Source organism: Thunnus albacares, chromosome 16 (assembly GCF_914725855.1).
Source record: "Thunnus albacares chromosome 16, fThuAlb1.1, whole genome shotgun sequence".
Lineage (NCBI taxonomy): Eukaryota > Metazoa > Chordata > Actinopteri > Scombriformes > Scombridae > Thunnus > Thunnus albacares.
In genome coordinates, this window is record NC_058121.1 from 23,977,655 (window position 1) to 23,995,160 (window position 17,506).

Sequence of the window (17,506 nt, forward strand, 5' to 3'; positions counted from 1 at the left end):
GCTCCACAAACGTAGAGATGATTTGTTACTGAATATTTACAGCAACTAACTGCTGAATGAATCAACTGACAAAGCTAACATTAGCGCGCTAATATCTGAGCTGTTTAGATTGAAGAATAAAAGAAGTAATATGGAATATGGTCGACATATCTGACCTGACACTTTACATTTCACATAAAAAACACGGTATACCTCAAATTACTAAACCAAAAACGTTACACTAAATGACCAAATAACGTCGGTTAGCTTAGCATAAAACACGCGTATTTCTCTAGGTATGTAGATAGAAATAAAACAAAGTCACACCTACGTTCACAAAGGATTCGCAGTTCACTTTATTTTATCTTTTGGACCATAAAACTGTTGTTTTGGGAAGTGATGTAACAGTCACCTCCTGGTTACATAGTTGATTGCATCTGATTGGATAACGACAAAGACGTTTCCTAGAGACTGATTTACATATTATTTACGTGTAAATTAGAAATGATATTCTTAAGTTTTAATGGTGCAACCAGATTTAGTAAATCACTAGTTTGAAACTAGTTTACTAAGAACTGTCCTCAGAAGTAAAAACTGAACCGAACCCGAACTCTGTCTGCATTTAGATTGGGATTTTTCCGTTTGTGCTTCATTAAACATGAACCTATTTTATTTTTATTTCTTTTACTCTTAAGTTTTCTTTTTATTTCTGTTTCTGTTTCACCCTGCTTTACACACTAAGCTATCAAGCATGTTTGTATTAGTTAAATTACTAAATACATTATCTTCACATCATCTCTGTCCTTCTATGTGTTGCTCATCATCTGTGTTCAGTTGTATCATTAACATGAATCACTAAATGCAAAAATTTCTTTTTCAGTCTTCATGTTGTGTGTTTGTGCGTATATGTACAAAAACAAGCGGTGGGTCATATCATATCGCTCTCGATAACACAGCTATAAATCCTAATATTAAATCAAAATGTGTGTGATAATAATTTATCGTATAATATATACAATATAATATTGTTACATGCACACAAATTGCACAAAACACAAATTGCTAAAAGCGTAAATACAATTACAGCGAAAATCACCGCTAGGATATGTTTCACACTGACTGATATCAGTGTATCAGGTCCGTATGCATAAATGACTGATCAGTTATTTTAAAGAAAAGACACACAACTCTGCCTCTTTCTGCTCCTCTAAAACATCCTGTGAGTCCAGTAGGTATCACGCAGATACAGCAACAAATATTCACAATTTAAAATCCGTAAAACAATCAATGTTTGGTATTTTTGCTAGAAAAAATGACTAGAAACACAGATACTAAAACCTCTGCTACCCGTTCTGTGGCTGGAGGTGCTGCATAGAAGTACGTCGGCGGATTAATACGCTGTTGTTCCTTAAGAAATAGTTCCGGGATGTCACCTAGTTTTTACGTCTCTGAGATTAAACATACAATGTGTTAATTTGTGAGCTTTAGTTGTACTTAGTACACACACAAGGTTTATATCCTTCTTAACATCTCATGCTAGGAAAGAAAAAAATATATCTTCCAAAATGTTGAACTGTTCAATAAGTGAATATTTAATTTGGTATAAGATACGTCAGGTTTGCTGTAGAGCCAGATTTAGTGATTGTGTTCTTCACAGAAGAGATGAAGGCAGCTGATCGACAGTAGTGAGTCTGAGGAAAAGACTGAAATGATGGTAACATGGCTTCCATTACCAAGCTGCACAGCACAGCGGGAGTCTTGATGAAAATAGCTCTTTCCTCTCTCCCTTCTTCTGAACACCAGAGGATAAAATAACCGGTGCTGAAAAAGTGACAGAGGAGGAGATGGCGGTGATTTGGTCCCCCGCACCAGCCGCCTGTCTGCTATCTAACCTATCATTACAGCCACACCACCGCCACTCCGCCGCTGTCTAGACTATCATTAGCCGCTGGTGGTTCGCCGCAGAGAGAGTGAGAACGAGAGAAAGAAAGCCAGGACTTGTGCAGAGCCGATGGTCCTTTTTCCCATAATTCACTCTTTGCTAAGTGTCCCCCCCCCCACCCTCCCTTTGACAACCACCACAGTATATTTACATGCAAAGAACACCAGGAGAAGCCAAGTTACTCACTCAGGCTTGTTTATATTAGTTTTAGTTTCAGTTACGGCCAAATATAATATAATATTGGATGCAAGAATATATAGTAATGATTTTTCCTTTCATCACACCACACATGCACACATGTCAAAACCCAGTTACAGAACTGATTAAGTATCTATTTTGCTAAAAGTGTTCCTAATATTTTATCCACCCCATTAACATACATGATGGAGGCAAAATATTACTCCAGTACACCACCACCCCCACTACGACCTCAACAATAAACATAAAGTGGAATTATCACCTTTCTGACAATGTCAACAAAAACTAAAAATGTTTTAAGCTTCTTAAAAGTAGAATTTATGGCAGAGCTGTTGTATTGGATTGCATTAGATTGCACAGGTGTTCCTAATAAAGTGCTGCTTATTGTATATCAGCATATGATATTAATACATGTGATTTTTCCAACAATAGGCAAAGCAAGTTTATTTGTATAGCACATTTCAACAACAAGGCAATTCAAAGTGCTTTACATAGAGCATAAAAGGCATCAAAACAGAATATAAAAGCAACACAAGTAAAAAGACATATAAAAACAATTAAAAAGTGTCAGATTTGGAAAAGTCTTCAGCTGTGATTTAAAAGAGCTGAGAGTCGCAGCAGATCTACAGTTTTCTGGGAGTTTGTTCCAGATATGTGGAGCATAAAAACTGAAAGCTGCTTCTCCATGTTTAGTTTTTAGTCTGGGGACAGAAAGCAGACCTGATCCAGATGACCTGAGAGGTCTGGATGGTTCATAATGTAGCAGCAGATCAGAAATGTATTTTGTCCCTAAACCATTTAGTGCTTTATAAACCAACAGCAATATCTTAAAGTCAATTCTTTGACAGACAGGCAGTCAGTGTAAAGATCTGAGAACTGGAGTTATATGATCCACTTTCTTGGTCTTAGTGAGGACTCGAGCAGCAGCGTTCTGAATCAGCTGCAGCTATCGGATCGATTTTTTAGGGAGACCTGTGAAGACAGCGTTACAGTAGTCAAGTCTATTGAAGATAAATGCATGGACAAGTTTTTCCAAATCCTGCTGAGACATAAGTCTGTTAATTCTTGATATATTCTTCAGGTGATAGTAGGCTGACTTTGTAATTGTCTTAATGTGGCTGTTGAAATTCAGGTCTGAGTCCATGACTACACCAAGATTTCTGGCTTGGTTTGTGGTTTTTAACATTATTGATTGACGCTGAGGGCTGACTCTTAAACGTTCTTCCATGGCTCCATAAACAATTACTTCAGTTTTGTATTTGTTTAACTGAAGAAAATTCTGGCACATCCAATGATTGATTTGTTCAATGCACTTACTCAGTGCTTGTATTGGACCATAGTCCCCTGGTGATATAGTTATGAAAATGTGTGTGTCATCCGCGTAACTGTTGTAGCATATTGTATTGTTTCCCATAATCTGAGCTAGTGGGAGCATGTAGATGTTGAACAGAAGAGGCCCCAGAATGGAGCCTTGGGGAACTCCGCATGTCATTATTTATCCACTCAGATGTGTAATTACCTATAGACACAAAGTAGTCCCTGTCCTTTAAGTAGGATTCAAGCCAGTTTACCGCTGTGCCAGAAAGTCCCAACCAGTTTTCCAGTCTGTCTAGTAATGTGTTGTGGTCGATTGTGTCAAATGCGGCATTGAGATCTAGTAATACTAAAACTGTAATTCTGCCACTGTTGGTGTTTAAGTGTATGTCATTGAAGACTTTAACAAGAGCAGTCTCAGTGCTGTGGTGTGGTCAGAATACAATGCAATACACATATTTTGTGGGGAAAAAATGCTCTTTCTGCTCAAAATTTGCTTATTTTCTCCTTCCTGTAATCATTCCTCCTGTTCATACTGGCTATTAAAAGATCCCCTTCAAATGTGCTTTTAATGTAAGTGATGGAGGCCAAAATCCACAGTGTGTCCACACAGTCATTTAATAGTTGATGTGAAGCTTATATGAGGCTTCAGCAGTCTGAGTTAGTCATATCAAGTGGATATCTGACACATTTACAGTCTTTTTAACATCAAATTCCCTCTTTGTGTTTCCCTGAAGTATAGTAACAAAAAGAGGGACTTTAGCACTAAAAAGACTGTAACGTTGAAAGATATCTACTTGACTTGACTCATTTGGACACTGAAGCTTCATATTAGCTTCAAGATAAACCTTTAAAAAAAACTGTGAACCTATACATGCCTTTGCTGACAAGGCCACGCCTCCTACAGTCGTCCTGTGCGGTCCTCTGGTTCATTTTTTAAAAATATGGTGGGATGGAGGGAGCTAAAAGAATTTGAGTGTGTAGTTCCTCTGTAACTCAATTAAAATACAAGTCAGGTGTTAAACAGCAGCTCAGCTCATCTGTTAATTGTAGCGGTTTGACCTCCAGCTCCTCCTGGACGCATGTCGAAGCGTCCTTGAGCAAAATATTGAATCCAAACCGCTCCAGACGAGCTGTGTGTTCACTCTGTAAATGTAGTCCATTTATCATGAATGTATTTATCTGCATAAAGTAGATTAGAGAGTTTTTAATAAAGACTAAGCGTGTTTGCTCATTCAGCCTTTCATGCAGAAATGATGGTAAAATTATATTGTTGCTCCTTAACTGAATATTGCAGATACAGTAAGAAACATTTATTTTACTATGAGAATTAGTTTGCACACTCAGCAGAACTCTTAACAGAATAAACACAATGCATCAAACGAATAATTCAAACTCTTTCCAAGAATCGATTCAGACTTAACTGCAAAGTCATTGAAGGGTAAAGGGGACTGTTTTTCTCTTCTCAGGGTGAGTTCAGTCATGTCCGATAAACCGTGTGATTCAGATAATTACACCGTCGTCCGATCGCCGTTACAATGAAAATGAAGAAAGCCCCGTCGGAGGGACACATTTAAGCGGATAAATGAAGAATAATGTTGCTCTCAGCTGAAAAGAAGAGGTGAATCATTTTCTGTGAACTTTTCTGTGTTTTTTTTTCTCCTCTGTGTTTTGTATTCATGAGAAGAAGGGACGAAACTTTTTATAAATCGTTCAGTCAGCAGTCCCTCTCTCAGCCTCTTTTGTTTACTTTTTTTCTCGTCCACGTGTGACGTAATGCGGAGCAACTGAAAAGAAAGAAAGTATTTAATTCTACCATCAATCTTTTACCCTTTAAAACAACCATTTTTGAAGTTAGATCCTTGGTGATTAAGTTGGATCACTGGTCCGCCAGACTGCTTTTTAAATAATACTGTTGTGTACTTGTACCTGGATTGTTTTTACAACTGGATTTTTTTCTTTTTTTTTAAATGACCAATCAGAAAAAAGCAGTGGTGGAAAGTACGTTTACTCAAATACTGTAATTAAGTACAATTTCCAGGTATTTTACTTGAGTATTTCAATTTGATATTGTATTAAAATAGTCACTGTAATCTATCTATCATTCTGTTAATTGAGCCGATTGAGTTCTCTCAATAAATCCTGTATTCTTTTTTTTAAATGATGTTTGGTTTTGGTAAAATGTTCAAATCATTTTTTATTATTACCACCTTTTTTACTAACCGACTCTAAATCTCTCCCTTTGTCGAGCACTGTGGTTTTTAGCCGTCTCTCATCTCTCTTTTTTTTTTCTTTAATTTTTCCGCTATCCCCCCCCCTCCCCACTCCCCTCTCCTCCTCCTCCTCCTCCTCTTCTTCTCAAACTCTTCCCATCCTTGGGAGTATACAGTCAGCATATTTGCGAGTCTTTCCCAGCTCTTTGCAGGAGAAGAGAAATCAGCACAGGGATTAAAGTCTTATGGTGCAACATTACTCAATCATTTTTCCTCCTCTTCTCTGAGACATTTTTAAGAGCAGATGACCATGTTTTATGAGTGTTACTAAGCCAAAAGAGACATTATCTGCTGCCCTCTTCCTTCAGTCAGGCAGGCAGTTTCTCAAAGTGGGGTCCAGGGACCTTTTTAGAGGACCTTTTACAGGGTATCACCATGTTAACGTGAAAGTAGATGAACAATTCGGTGTTATTATTTCACATGCTAGACGTTAACTGTTAGAGGAGGATCTTCAGATTTATATCCTCTGCTGCGTGGAAGAAAAGTTCCCAAAATACACCAGTGATTTCACGCTTAAATAGGGAATTGATAAGATTTTATTGATACCAACGCCATTATCGATTCTCTTTATGTTACGATTTTTTATCGATTCCCTTATGGCTTCCAGATGAATTGTCTGTGTTGGAAAAAGTACGCCTACGCAGGTTTTCAGCCTCAATGCAACTGTGTGTAGAAACAGAATAGAAAAAATGCATGCATGCTGCAGCAGAAGGGAAGAAGAGAATTTCCCTCTGTATTACTGTTCTGCACTGCAGCGTGGTGAGCCAGCGGCCTGTCAGCGAGCCCATTAGACCCGGTTGGTAACAGCTGACAGTCTGCTGTCCGTTAGTTAACTCCGTTAGCTCCAGCAGCAGACCGACAGAACAGCAGACTCTCCCTGCAGCCGGGTCACTGTACCGGGTCAGCACCGGGGTCCTCTCGGTTCTTCTGGGTGTGTTTTTTATTTGCTGTCTGCCGCCGTGACTCATTCGTGTTGTAAGTTTCCAGCAGGGTAGATGTCAGTGGTGCGTCGGATCACAAAACTCGCAGTTCGGATCGTATCACGGTTTTGAATCATGGATCTTTTTTTTGGATCAGCAAAAGAAAAGGGAGATAAATATAACTTTGATTACCATTTATTCTGTAAAACACTTAAAGTGAGGAACTTTTGCCCCTAGTCTTACATGAAGACAACATTCAAGGTGTCCAGTGTTTAAATAAAATATATAAAATATTCAATTGTGAAAGTTCAGTAAGAGGAATGATACCTTCTTCCTTTAAATATGGTAGTAAATGGAAAAAAAAAATAGGCTGTTTCCACATCATCAAAAGGTTTTCATGTCAAGTTTCCACAGTGGATTTTTTCACTATTGAATCTCATCAATCAATATTCTGTCCTGCAGAGTCCACATGAGAAGATTTTGGTTCTTAATTTATAATGAAAGGATAAACCGTTAATAGATACTCATATTGGCTTCATCTTTTTAATTAATAGCAGATTCTGAGATGACACAAATTCTCATTTGACTCTTCTCTTCTAACCCGAATCTTTTAACTTCATTCTCCTCTAGAGATGCAGACTTTTGACTTTTTCTCTTCCAATACGAATTCCAATACTCAAACCCCGAGTACTAACGGATACCAAGTACTGATCTGATGCAGGTGCTCTTTTTTTATTCGAACATGACATAAACCGTATAAAAACTATCAGGAGTAAAGGCTGATTCTCATTCAGTGTTTCCTGCTTTATTAAACAGATTTTATATTCTTTGTGCATAAGAGATGATAGTTAAATGATGTGTTTATTCAAGATGTGCCTTTAATCTCTGTGTCTATTTAACTGTGTGCTTCTGTAGTGTTTAATTTAATTTAATTTAACTCATCTATTAAAAGTCCGAACTGCTGCACGTCTGAAAGAGGTTATAGTATCATCATCAGCTGTGTGGTGTTTGATCATATGAGTCTTTAAGCCCATTGATAGAACATTAAAACCGGCCTGAAACACTGATTTGTCAGATTCATAAACACCTCAGTCATGCGATGGTGGACTTTCTAAAACTAATCATCATCTAACTACAGATGTCATTGGTTTCAAAATGTTGTAATTGTGGTTGCTAACGATTTTAAATCAAACTAAAGATGTTGTAAATCTTAAAATGGTCGGTTCACCCAAAATTACAAGGGGGGGAAAAAAAAACATATTTTCTCATTCACACTGTTGCTACTGAACCATGCAAATGGCTTTTGGTTGTACTTGGACACATTCGTGGGGCCGAACATCCACAGAATATTTCTTCAGTAGGACGCAGTTCCAATGAAAACTGTTGACAGCGACGTCTGCGGATCGTCCGGAGTGACCTGGGCATTGTGTCTGGAAAGATACTTAAAAATTAGATTTTTACTGTGTAGTTTTCAGATATATAGAGACACGCGTGTTTATCGTTGGAGAGGAGAGAGAAAAGCTAAGCACTTCTGTTAAACCGTTCTCCTTTTGTCATGCGTGAAACAGATTTGCAAAGTTTTGAAAAGTGCGGTAATAAGTTTTGATTTTGTGCTGTCAGTCTTCTCGTGGCTCGGACGTGAATCCACAGCTTGTATGAATGAATGTGTTTGATATGGAGAGCGTGCCCTGCCCTGGAGAGGGTCTCATGTTCTGTTTTGCAGAGCAGAGCATGGTGGGATGGGAGGCGTTCTGGTTCCAGTTAAGAGGGTCCTCTGGAGAGGAGAGGACGGACCGAGGGAGGGGAAGAGATTGAACAATTAGAGAGGAGGGGGGAGGTAGAGGAGGGAAAAAAAAGAGTAAAGGTTTATATGGAGGATGAGAATAAGAGGGAAAAGAAAGAGAAATGTGTTGCAGGTCATTCAGACGACACTGTTGCATTTCGTCATTTTAAATATGAAACACCTGAAGAGATACAGTGTAAGAAATGATAAATATCCACTGTAAACATTTCACCCCTTTTCCAATTCACAATCACTTTATTTACACTGTTAAAGCGACTCCAGCGTTTTTATTACCATGTTAATATACAACGGTTAAAGTTCTCAGGCACGGAGCGGTTTTAAATTCATATAATACTTAATTCAATACATTGTACACGTTTCCTCCTGGACAACTTTTCAGGGCTCACAAATCTTTTTCTTGCTTAAATCCCTGAATATATATATATATATATATATATATATATATATATATATATATATATATATATATATATATATATATATATATTTTTTTTTTTTTTTTTTTAGAGCTTTTACTGTGCAGCTTTGACAGACATGGCCAATAAAGCGGCTGCTGTGTGAGCAGAATTAAATTTAAAAAAGGATGAGATGAGAAAAGAGGAGAAATGTGACAAGAACTGGAAATAAGAGGCAGTAAAGGGGAGAGATGAGGCAGCGAGGAAGAGAGAGATGTGAAAGAAAGTAATGAAAGATGAAGAGAAAACATTAGAAAACAGACGGGGGGGGGGGGGGTTACAAGAGAAGACAAAATATAGAGGGGAAAAGGAAACAGCAAAGGAAGGAATACAAGGAGAGAAGGATGAAAGATGCTGGATAGACACACACTATATGGCCAAAAGTATGTGGACAGGTCAAGGCCTCTCAGTTCTAATAAAGGGAAATCTTAACGTTACAGCATACAGTGGGGAGCCTTTCCTGTTTCAACGTGACTAGCTTCGACTTCTGATCGCTGTTGGATGGATTGCCATGAAATCCGGCGCAGACGTTCACGGTCTCTTACTGGGAATCCACATCAAAAGCCAGAGCTAGCGGCACACGAGCAGCTATTAAAGTGTTGTGTTTGTACAGCGTCTCTGTCCACAGAAAACAGCTGTCAGCTGCAGCTCCTGACGAGTGACTGACAGCAGATATATATATGCCAAACAAAAATATTGATCATGTAGGATTCACAGGAAGAAATCCGCCTGCCAGCTACGGCATCCTTAAGCTGTGATCAATCAACACAGAAACCGTTAATAAGTTTTTGTGTGATTTTTTTAAACAGTTGTCTGTGGCAATTACACTAAACTAAATGCAGCAGAGGGGGACAGAAATAGATTCAGAGCGTATCCTCAGAGTCAGCGTATTGATGCATCTTACAAAATGGAAGCAGATGTGTTTCATATGTGACGCTTGTATGTGGATTGCCTAATCAACAAGAGTGGTCACTAGAGACGTGATGCCGCTGATGACTGTCTGTGCTGCATCATGTTCCGTCAATTCCTAGAAGAATCTCCCACTTGCACTTTTATGCATCATACTAATATTTTAATGAATTCACTGATGCTTTTTGTGGTTGAACGGGAGCAAATGCCCTGCAGCCAGGTTCGACCAGGACGTGTTTAGGCGTCCGCATAATTTCGGAGCGTAGATGACAGAGGGATAACGAAGGAAGACGAAGGCTTTCTGTAAGGTGGATCTTTACGAGGGGGGGTTTGCTTGAGCTTCACACTTGACGAGTCCTGCATTCCTGAAGCGTACACTGGAGTCCTGTATGTGAGAGAGAGAGAGGGTGGATATGTATTCTATAGTGTTACACCCACTATAAGATGTTGTGTTTCCTTCAGGCTGAGCTGTAGTCCTCCAGAGACTCTGATGGGTGGAGAGCTGAGAGCGTAATAAGCTGCAGAGACCCAGAGAGGGGGGAAAAAAAAAAACAGCTTATATTTTAAGTTTAGGTTCATGCATTTGTGCAAAGATTATGAAAAATTAGAGAAAGAAAACCGAGCTAATCAATAATCTACCTTTAAAACATGATGTAACACATTGATACGGTGATGTTAAACACCGGGAAGCAACACAAACCGGAGAACAGGAGAGGATGTTCTTTGGCAGCGCGAGGTGGTTTTATCTGATATGTAAAAAAAAAAAAATAAATAAATATTTTGCCGTGTATCCTGGGAGACTTGTAACAAGTAAAGCCAGGATCATATTTATAAGAATTTCAAAATCTGTCAGGGTTGCATCACTCACATAAAGAGACTGTCTGGATTTCACTAAAGACCCATTTTGGACTGGATCTCCGTCTGTAAGGGAAGTGTTGTGATTACCCGCTGGTCATTTTTCACCCCCCAAAACCAGTAATAACCAGTAATAACCAGTAATAAGTATAATGACTGTTTTTCCAGAGCGACGTCTTTGTATTTTAAAGTGGATCTTTGAGGTTTTTTTTCTTCTACTACACATATTTTTGCTAATCTGATGGATGGAAACATGCTAACACCAACATAATACCAACCAATATGACGACGGAATAAAAATAAAACCATCAGGTGCCGCTGATCTACCAGTTTTACCCAAATCTTTGAAAAAAGCAAGACGAAACAAGTACTTACCAAGGCACTGTAGTGAAAATCATGCACTTGTTTGCTTATTTCAAGTCAGAAATATCTTATTCTCTCTCAGGAGAAGGTAGCAACTTGACCTTAAATGTTGTATTTAGGTCACGATGGAAAAGTTTCTCTTAAGATGATGCATCAGGTTACTCAGGCGAGTCCTGCAGCCTTCTAAGTGGATTTATGGAGGTTTATTGGCGACGCACATCAAAGATAATGATTTCCTCGGGAAGTCACGCTGAACGATATCAATCTGTGTTTTATGTCCGTGTGTGAAGATTTGACTGAGTTACGACTCCGAGAAGGATTTCTGACTCTTCTTCACCTCACGCAGGATCTTCGCCTCACCTCCTTCAAGTCTTTTGGCTTCGTCCTGCTGAATGTTCGTGTCCGTTACAGACCAGATCCTGTTGTTTCCCCCACAGTTAAAATACCGTCCAGAAGAACCAGTTCAACTATTTCACTCTCCACCTTCCTCCTGTGATGTTTATCTCTGTCTGAACGAGGCTCAAGACTTTAATGTCTTAATGAAAGAAAGAAAAGTTTAGTTGTTTTAAGTAGATTTTATAGTTAATTAATGGTTAAATTCAAGTTTGATGAACAAACCAAAGCACAGCTACAACAGTTAATTGATTAGTCAATCAACAGAAAATTAATCATCAACTATTTTGATCATTGATTAATCATTTTGAGTCATTTCTTTAAGAAAAACGTCTGATTTCAGCTTCTCAAATGTGAATATTTTCTTGTTTTTTTAGTCGTCTATGACAGTAAACTGAATATCTTTGGGTTGTGGACTTTTAGTCGGGACTAAACAAGACATTTGAGGATGTCATCTTGTGTTTTGGGACACAATGATCAACATTTTTCACTATTTTATAGACCGACACTACATTTTATAGACCGACAGATGAATGATAATGAAAATAATCGTTATTTGCGGCTTTAAAACAAAACTCTCTGTTCACATTTCATTGGTGTTGCAGTAATCAGATATTGCGTTCATGAATAAAAGACTTACTGTTTCTTTTTTGTTTCTAACAATTGTTTTTTAGTTGTATATCAGTCTGTATGTTTAATGCAAAACAGGACAAGCTTGACTTGTCTGTCGCTGCTAAATCGTCGGTTTAGAAGAACACGTTCATGTGATGGTTGAGATGTAAAGTTAAAGTTGTAGGTTTGAAGAGAGAAAGGGAGGGAGGGGGGACGTGACCTGATGAGCTCACAGGGAGCGGTTCGTCTCAGAGGGATAACTCTTGTCTGTCTTTATTAAACACTACACTTATGACAGTTGATCAAAGGGAAACCACACACACACACACACTGTCTCCCATCATCAGACTTCTGTCTTTAAACAGCTCAGATAACAGCGACCTCTGAGCTCTGTAGCAGGTAGTTCTCCATCATAAATTACCCACAACCCCTCAGTGCTGACAGGCGATTATGCGCTGGTGGCTATGACTTTCCATGACTCAGGTCACAACGGACCTTCGGCTGTTTTAACGGGAGGTTTTCCTGCAGTTATACTGTTCGTCTCACAAGGAGGAGAACTGAAGTCTTTTCTATCCAGAATATTCTGAATTTTGGACCAGAAGTTGTCTGCAGCAACTGCCCAGAAGCCCACGTTTACTCCACATTATTAGGGTCTACAAATTGGATCTGTAGTTATAAATTAGCAGCCCTGACAGCTCCTCCGTTCTCTATCTCGTGGTCCTGGTCTATATTCACCCTCACCCAGCCCTTTTTCACGTTTCACTGCTACTCACATGAACCAAAATAGCAGGCGCACATGGAGACGTCCAAACAGTCCTCTGCACCTCTCTGTGCTCGGCATTTATTATTCATATTTCGACTGAGGGTGCAAAATATTAAACCGAGGGTGCGATCGATGCTTTTGCAGCCTCGTAGGAACCGATGGCTGAGGAGGTAAATGTACAGACGTTCACTATAAAACAAAGCGAGATGTCACTGGTTAGGATAAAGAAGCCATCGTCTGGTTTCACACGCAGTAGAGTCCACAAGTCTGAGACCACTTTAACATTCAAGTTAATAGGAAAGTGGTTTGGGTACGTCATGGTAACGGATCACGTCCGACTGTTAACTACACCCCCCGTTCTCTGTTTGAGAAAGAATATGAACCGTTATACAGGAAGTAACAGCGGCTGGAGTGGGGCTTTAAACTTTAAATTATTCATGAAAAGTAGAATCAACATTGAATTTTCCACCACAAAAGATATTCTCTCCTGGTTGAGCGGTGGACGCATCAATTTATGGTCCTCAGAACAGAGTTCTTACAACATTTTGTCCAGGAATATAAATGTCTTTATAGTCGCTCTAGGGAGAGGAGGACAGGGGGGGTGATATTATTTAAATACGAAGATAATAGCGCATATTTTCAGCCGGTCACTGAATAAATAGTTGTGTCATGAATGGAAAGATCTCCACACGGCTGACCGATCACTGCGTGAAGTGGGAACGAATGTCGGCTCATTTGTGTCAGAAAGTTACAGAAATAATTTATCCGCTGTTGGGATTTAATGGGGCTTTAACGTCTGAAAAGCATGTCTGAAGGAAGTATTCAGCCACCTCAACGTGTAGTCGACACCTGCCACATCATGAAGAGATGCATCATTTGCCGAGTATCAATAACCAGAAGAAGAAGTTGGAGTGTTTTGCTTTGAAAACACACACTTTCCTGGCAGGAACAGGTGGAAAAATAAACTACAAGTCTTATCTAATTAGATAAAACTATCGTTGAACTCAGCTGTGAGGTCAACGCAGCACACGGACAAGTTCTCTTGTAGTTTCTTGGGTGTATTTTGGATTTAATAACTTACTTTGTCTTGTAAAGATAATTATTATTTATTCCGTACTTCAGCTGACCAACACACACTGCAGCACTTTACACAGTTCAGCTCAGATTAATATTGTCCCACAAGAGGAAATTATTTTGCAGCAAAGCATAAAAACACAAACAAAAGACATTAAAAGTGTCGGTACTGATACAGACAATAAGGACGAATATTAAAAGCAAGACAAACTGTAATAAAACCAGCAAAATAACGAGCCGGGCTGCGCGAGGAACCGAGTTTATAACGTTTCACTTATCGCACGCGATGGTGATGAATGAAAAGTTGAACCTGTTGCACCGAGCAGAGAGCAGGAAGTCAAATTCCTTAAAGAGAGGATGGTCTGGATTCGATGTCTGTCGTAAATCTCAGACAGAGAAAGCTGCTTTTCCAAACTGCATAGAAAAATAAACGGGTGTCATGTCTGCATAAAGCTGTAAAGGAAAACTGACGTTAAAGTCTCCTTTTAACAGATAAATGTTGTTCTCTCCGTGTCTGAAAGTTTTAAAGATTCGCTGACGTGTGTCTGCGGTTCAGTGCTGTGACTCGAGCATCATTTCACGTCTTTGTGTGTCTCTTTACAGCCTCATTGAGTCAGTAATCCAGACTGATTCGTCTTCTTTGTTCCTCTAAGTGGCTCATAGTTGATCCACATTAACTGATATCTGACTCTTTCTTGTCTTTGTGTTTCCTCTCTCTCTCTCTCTCTTCTGCTGTATCCTTTCATTATCTTCCAATCTGCCTCCTCCCTCCTTCCTTCCTTCCCTCCCTGCAGGCGGTGTCCATCTCACCCCGGAGGACTACACCAAGGCCCAGAAGTACTGCAAGTACGCCGGCAGCGCGCTGCAGTACGAGGACGTCTCCACCGCCGTCCAGAACCTCCAGAAAGCCCTCAAACTCCTCACCACAGGCAAAGAATGAAGCCTTTGTCCTCCTCCTTCAAATCCCTCCATCCCCCCTTTTTTTTGCTCTCCGCAGCAGCTCCGCTCTATCTGTCACTGATCTGGCCCACAGCGAGCTGAGGATGCAGTTCACACACACACACACACACACACACACACTGAGGCCGCCCTGTGAAGAGAGCCGTTCAGCTCGCCGTCAGACGAGGACATGATGGAAATCAGTCGCAACAATGGCTGCCTGTGTCCGACACTGTGTCCACTGATTGACTGGATAACCGACCGACTGACTGCAGAACATGTTCACTGTCTCACGGCCGCGACTAGCGGTTATTGACATTATCGATTTATCTGCCTGTTATTTTCTCGGTTAGTAAATCAATCATTTTATCACTGAAATTGTCGTAAAGTGGTGAAAAATGCTTCACTGTAGCACTGTAGACGTATTCAGATGTTTTATTTTGTCCGACAAACAGTCCAGAACACAAAAACATGCAGTTTGCTTTCATATATGACAAAAGAAAAGCAGCAAGTTTGCCATTTTTTGCTTTAAAAATAGTGAAAATAAACGTTTTCTTTCACCCGACCTCTATTAGCCACTTTATTAAGACTTGGCTATTATCTGAATATTGACTTTTATAAGAGAATTTACAGTTTATCATTATTATTGCTTTTAATACTGACAAATACTGGATTTAAGCCCTAAATATTCAGGCTCTAATTACAGCTCAGATTATATTTTGTCTTCAAGTCGCCACTGAGAACCTGCGCGATGTAAATAGAGCTCCGACCGTCAGTAAAGTGATTAACAGAAAAATAATTGTTCAAACAAAAATGTAAAACTGTTCTCAGGTTCCTGCTTCCTGTTTTTCCTCGTCTTATATTTTAGTAAATATAATTTCTTTTGGACTGTTTGTTAAGCAAAACAACACATCCGATGACATCACCTTGAACTTCTAGAAATTGTGATGCGCATTTGCAGTTTTCTGAAATTTGATAAACCTAATTAATAATTAATCAAGAAAATAATGATCAGAATCATCGATAATGAAATAACGGGATAATAACTGCCACAGCTGACGTGATTAATAACTAACCAGGAGACTAAACGACAACAGACGGACTCACTACTCGCTGCCTACCGAAGGTTTAAATCGTTCACTGTGCGACTCGTCGATTAATCGGTTTGTTAACAAGCGTTGAATATTCTCCAGATGATTTTCTCTCCAGCTAACAGCTGACAGCCGAGTCTCTTCTATAATAATCATTTAAACCTTTTTTTCTGTCTTTTGTCACGTGTGAAACTAAAACTCAGAATGTATTTGACCATCTAAACTTATACCTTTTTTTTTTTTGTTACAGTCATAACTCATTGAACTACATGTTTACTGTTTTAGGAGATAAAAGTGCGTCTTGTTTGTGTCGCACGTACACAGACAGATGAGGAGTAAATAAACTGCTGTTGGAGTGTCAACAGGGGGCGCTATTATACTCTGACTGTCCTCTTTTTGTTTCTTGAAAACATTTATTTTAATGGCTTTAACATATCACTTTCTCTGTATGTGAGGATGATGATGATGATGATGATGATGATGATGATGATGGGGAGGGGCAGTGATTCTTTCTGGTTATTTAACTTTATTGTTTCTCAGAACTTGTTTTAGCGGGGCTTTAAAGGTTTTCACAAAGTTGCACGTAGAAGAAGAAGAAGAAGATCTCATAATCCGCCAGAATGATTCGGTTTGAATAAAATATTTGAAACGATGTTGACTGATGTGTGTTTTTTTTTTTGGTTTTTGGGCTGTAACTTGATGATATCTGCAGCTGGGAGGTTTATTTTTGTCATTGCTGTGGCGATATTTAAAATAATAGTGACGACCGAGTCTTTTGAGCTTCAGAAACACAGACGGAGTGATCGGTGTGTCGTCACGGTCCTGTAGCTGTTACATGGAGTCATGTGTACTGACAGATGCAGGAAAAGATGTGAGGAGAAGATTTTTTTTTTTTAAATATATAAATTTATTGACAAAACTGAATTAACAAGGATGCAGAGAAATCAGGATAAAAGCTGATTCAGATGCCACAAAAAGTAAAAAACAAATTGGTGCTTGAGGTTTTAGCTCATATGAAACACAGTTTTTCACATTTAGATATAGTTTTTATGGCTTTACTGTTCTGATTAAGTTTCAAGGTGTCTAAATACATACTAGAACTGGCTTTTAAAGGACGGGTTCAGTTAAAACAACAGTCAGGAGCCCAAATAAACATTGAAACCTGTTTTTCTTGCTGTAATCATTCCTCCTTTTCATACTGACCATTAGAAGATCCCTTCATGACGCACTTACAATGTAAGTGATGGGGGACAAAATCCACAGTCCTCCTTCTGTGCAGAAATGTTTTTAAAAGTTTATCTGACGCTAATATGAAGCTTCCACCTGTCACTCAAAGCAGCCACGCCCTTAATTATGCATAACTTTAAGCCTTAATGAAATTACAGTTGTCATGAACGGAGAAATTAGCTATAGAGACCAAAACTATTTTTTGTACCAGGCTGTTAACATGATTATTTCTGCTGTAAAGTTGGCATTTTAACATGGAGGTCTATGGGGATTGACTCGCTTTTGGAGAAAGCCTCAAGAGGCCATTTAGGAAGTGCGGTTTTTGGTATTTTGGCGTTGGCTTCATTTTTCAGTCCCAGAGGCTACTGGGGCACCTTAAAGTCTGTTTTAAAACA

At 39.1% G+C, this 17,506-nt stretch overlaps 1 protein-coding gene across 3 annotated transcripts in view; it reads left to right on the top strand.

Annotated features, from left to right (window-relative positions):
• Window positions 1-16,536, top strand: part of vta1 (vesicle (multivesicular body) trafficking 1) — a 76,931-nt gene extending 60,395 nt beyond the window's left edge. For all 3 annotated transcript variants that reach the window (XM_044377101.1, XM_044377102.1, XM_044377100.1), the window contains one exon: window positions 14,649-16,536. In XM_044377101.1, the coding sequence (XP_044233036.1) occupies window positions 14,649-14,794 (146 nt within the window). In that variant the 3' untranslated portion in view covers window positions 14,795-16,536. The remainder of the gene's footprint in view (window positions 1-14,648) is intronic.
• Window positions 16,537-17,506: the final 970 nt, after the last annotated feature.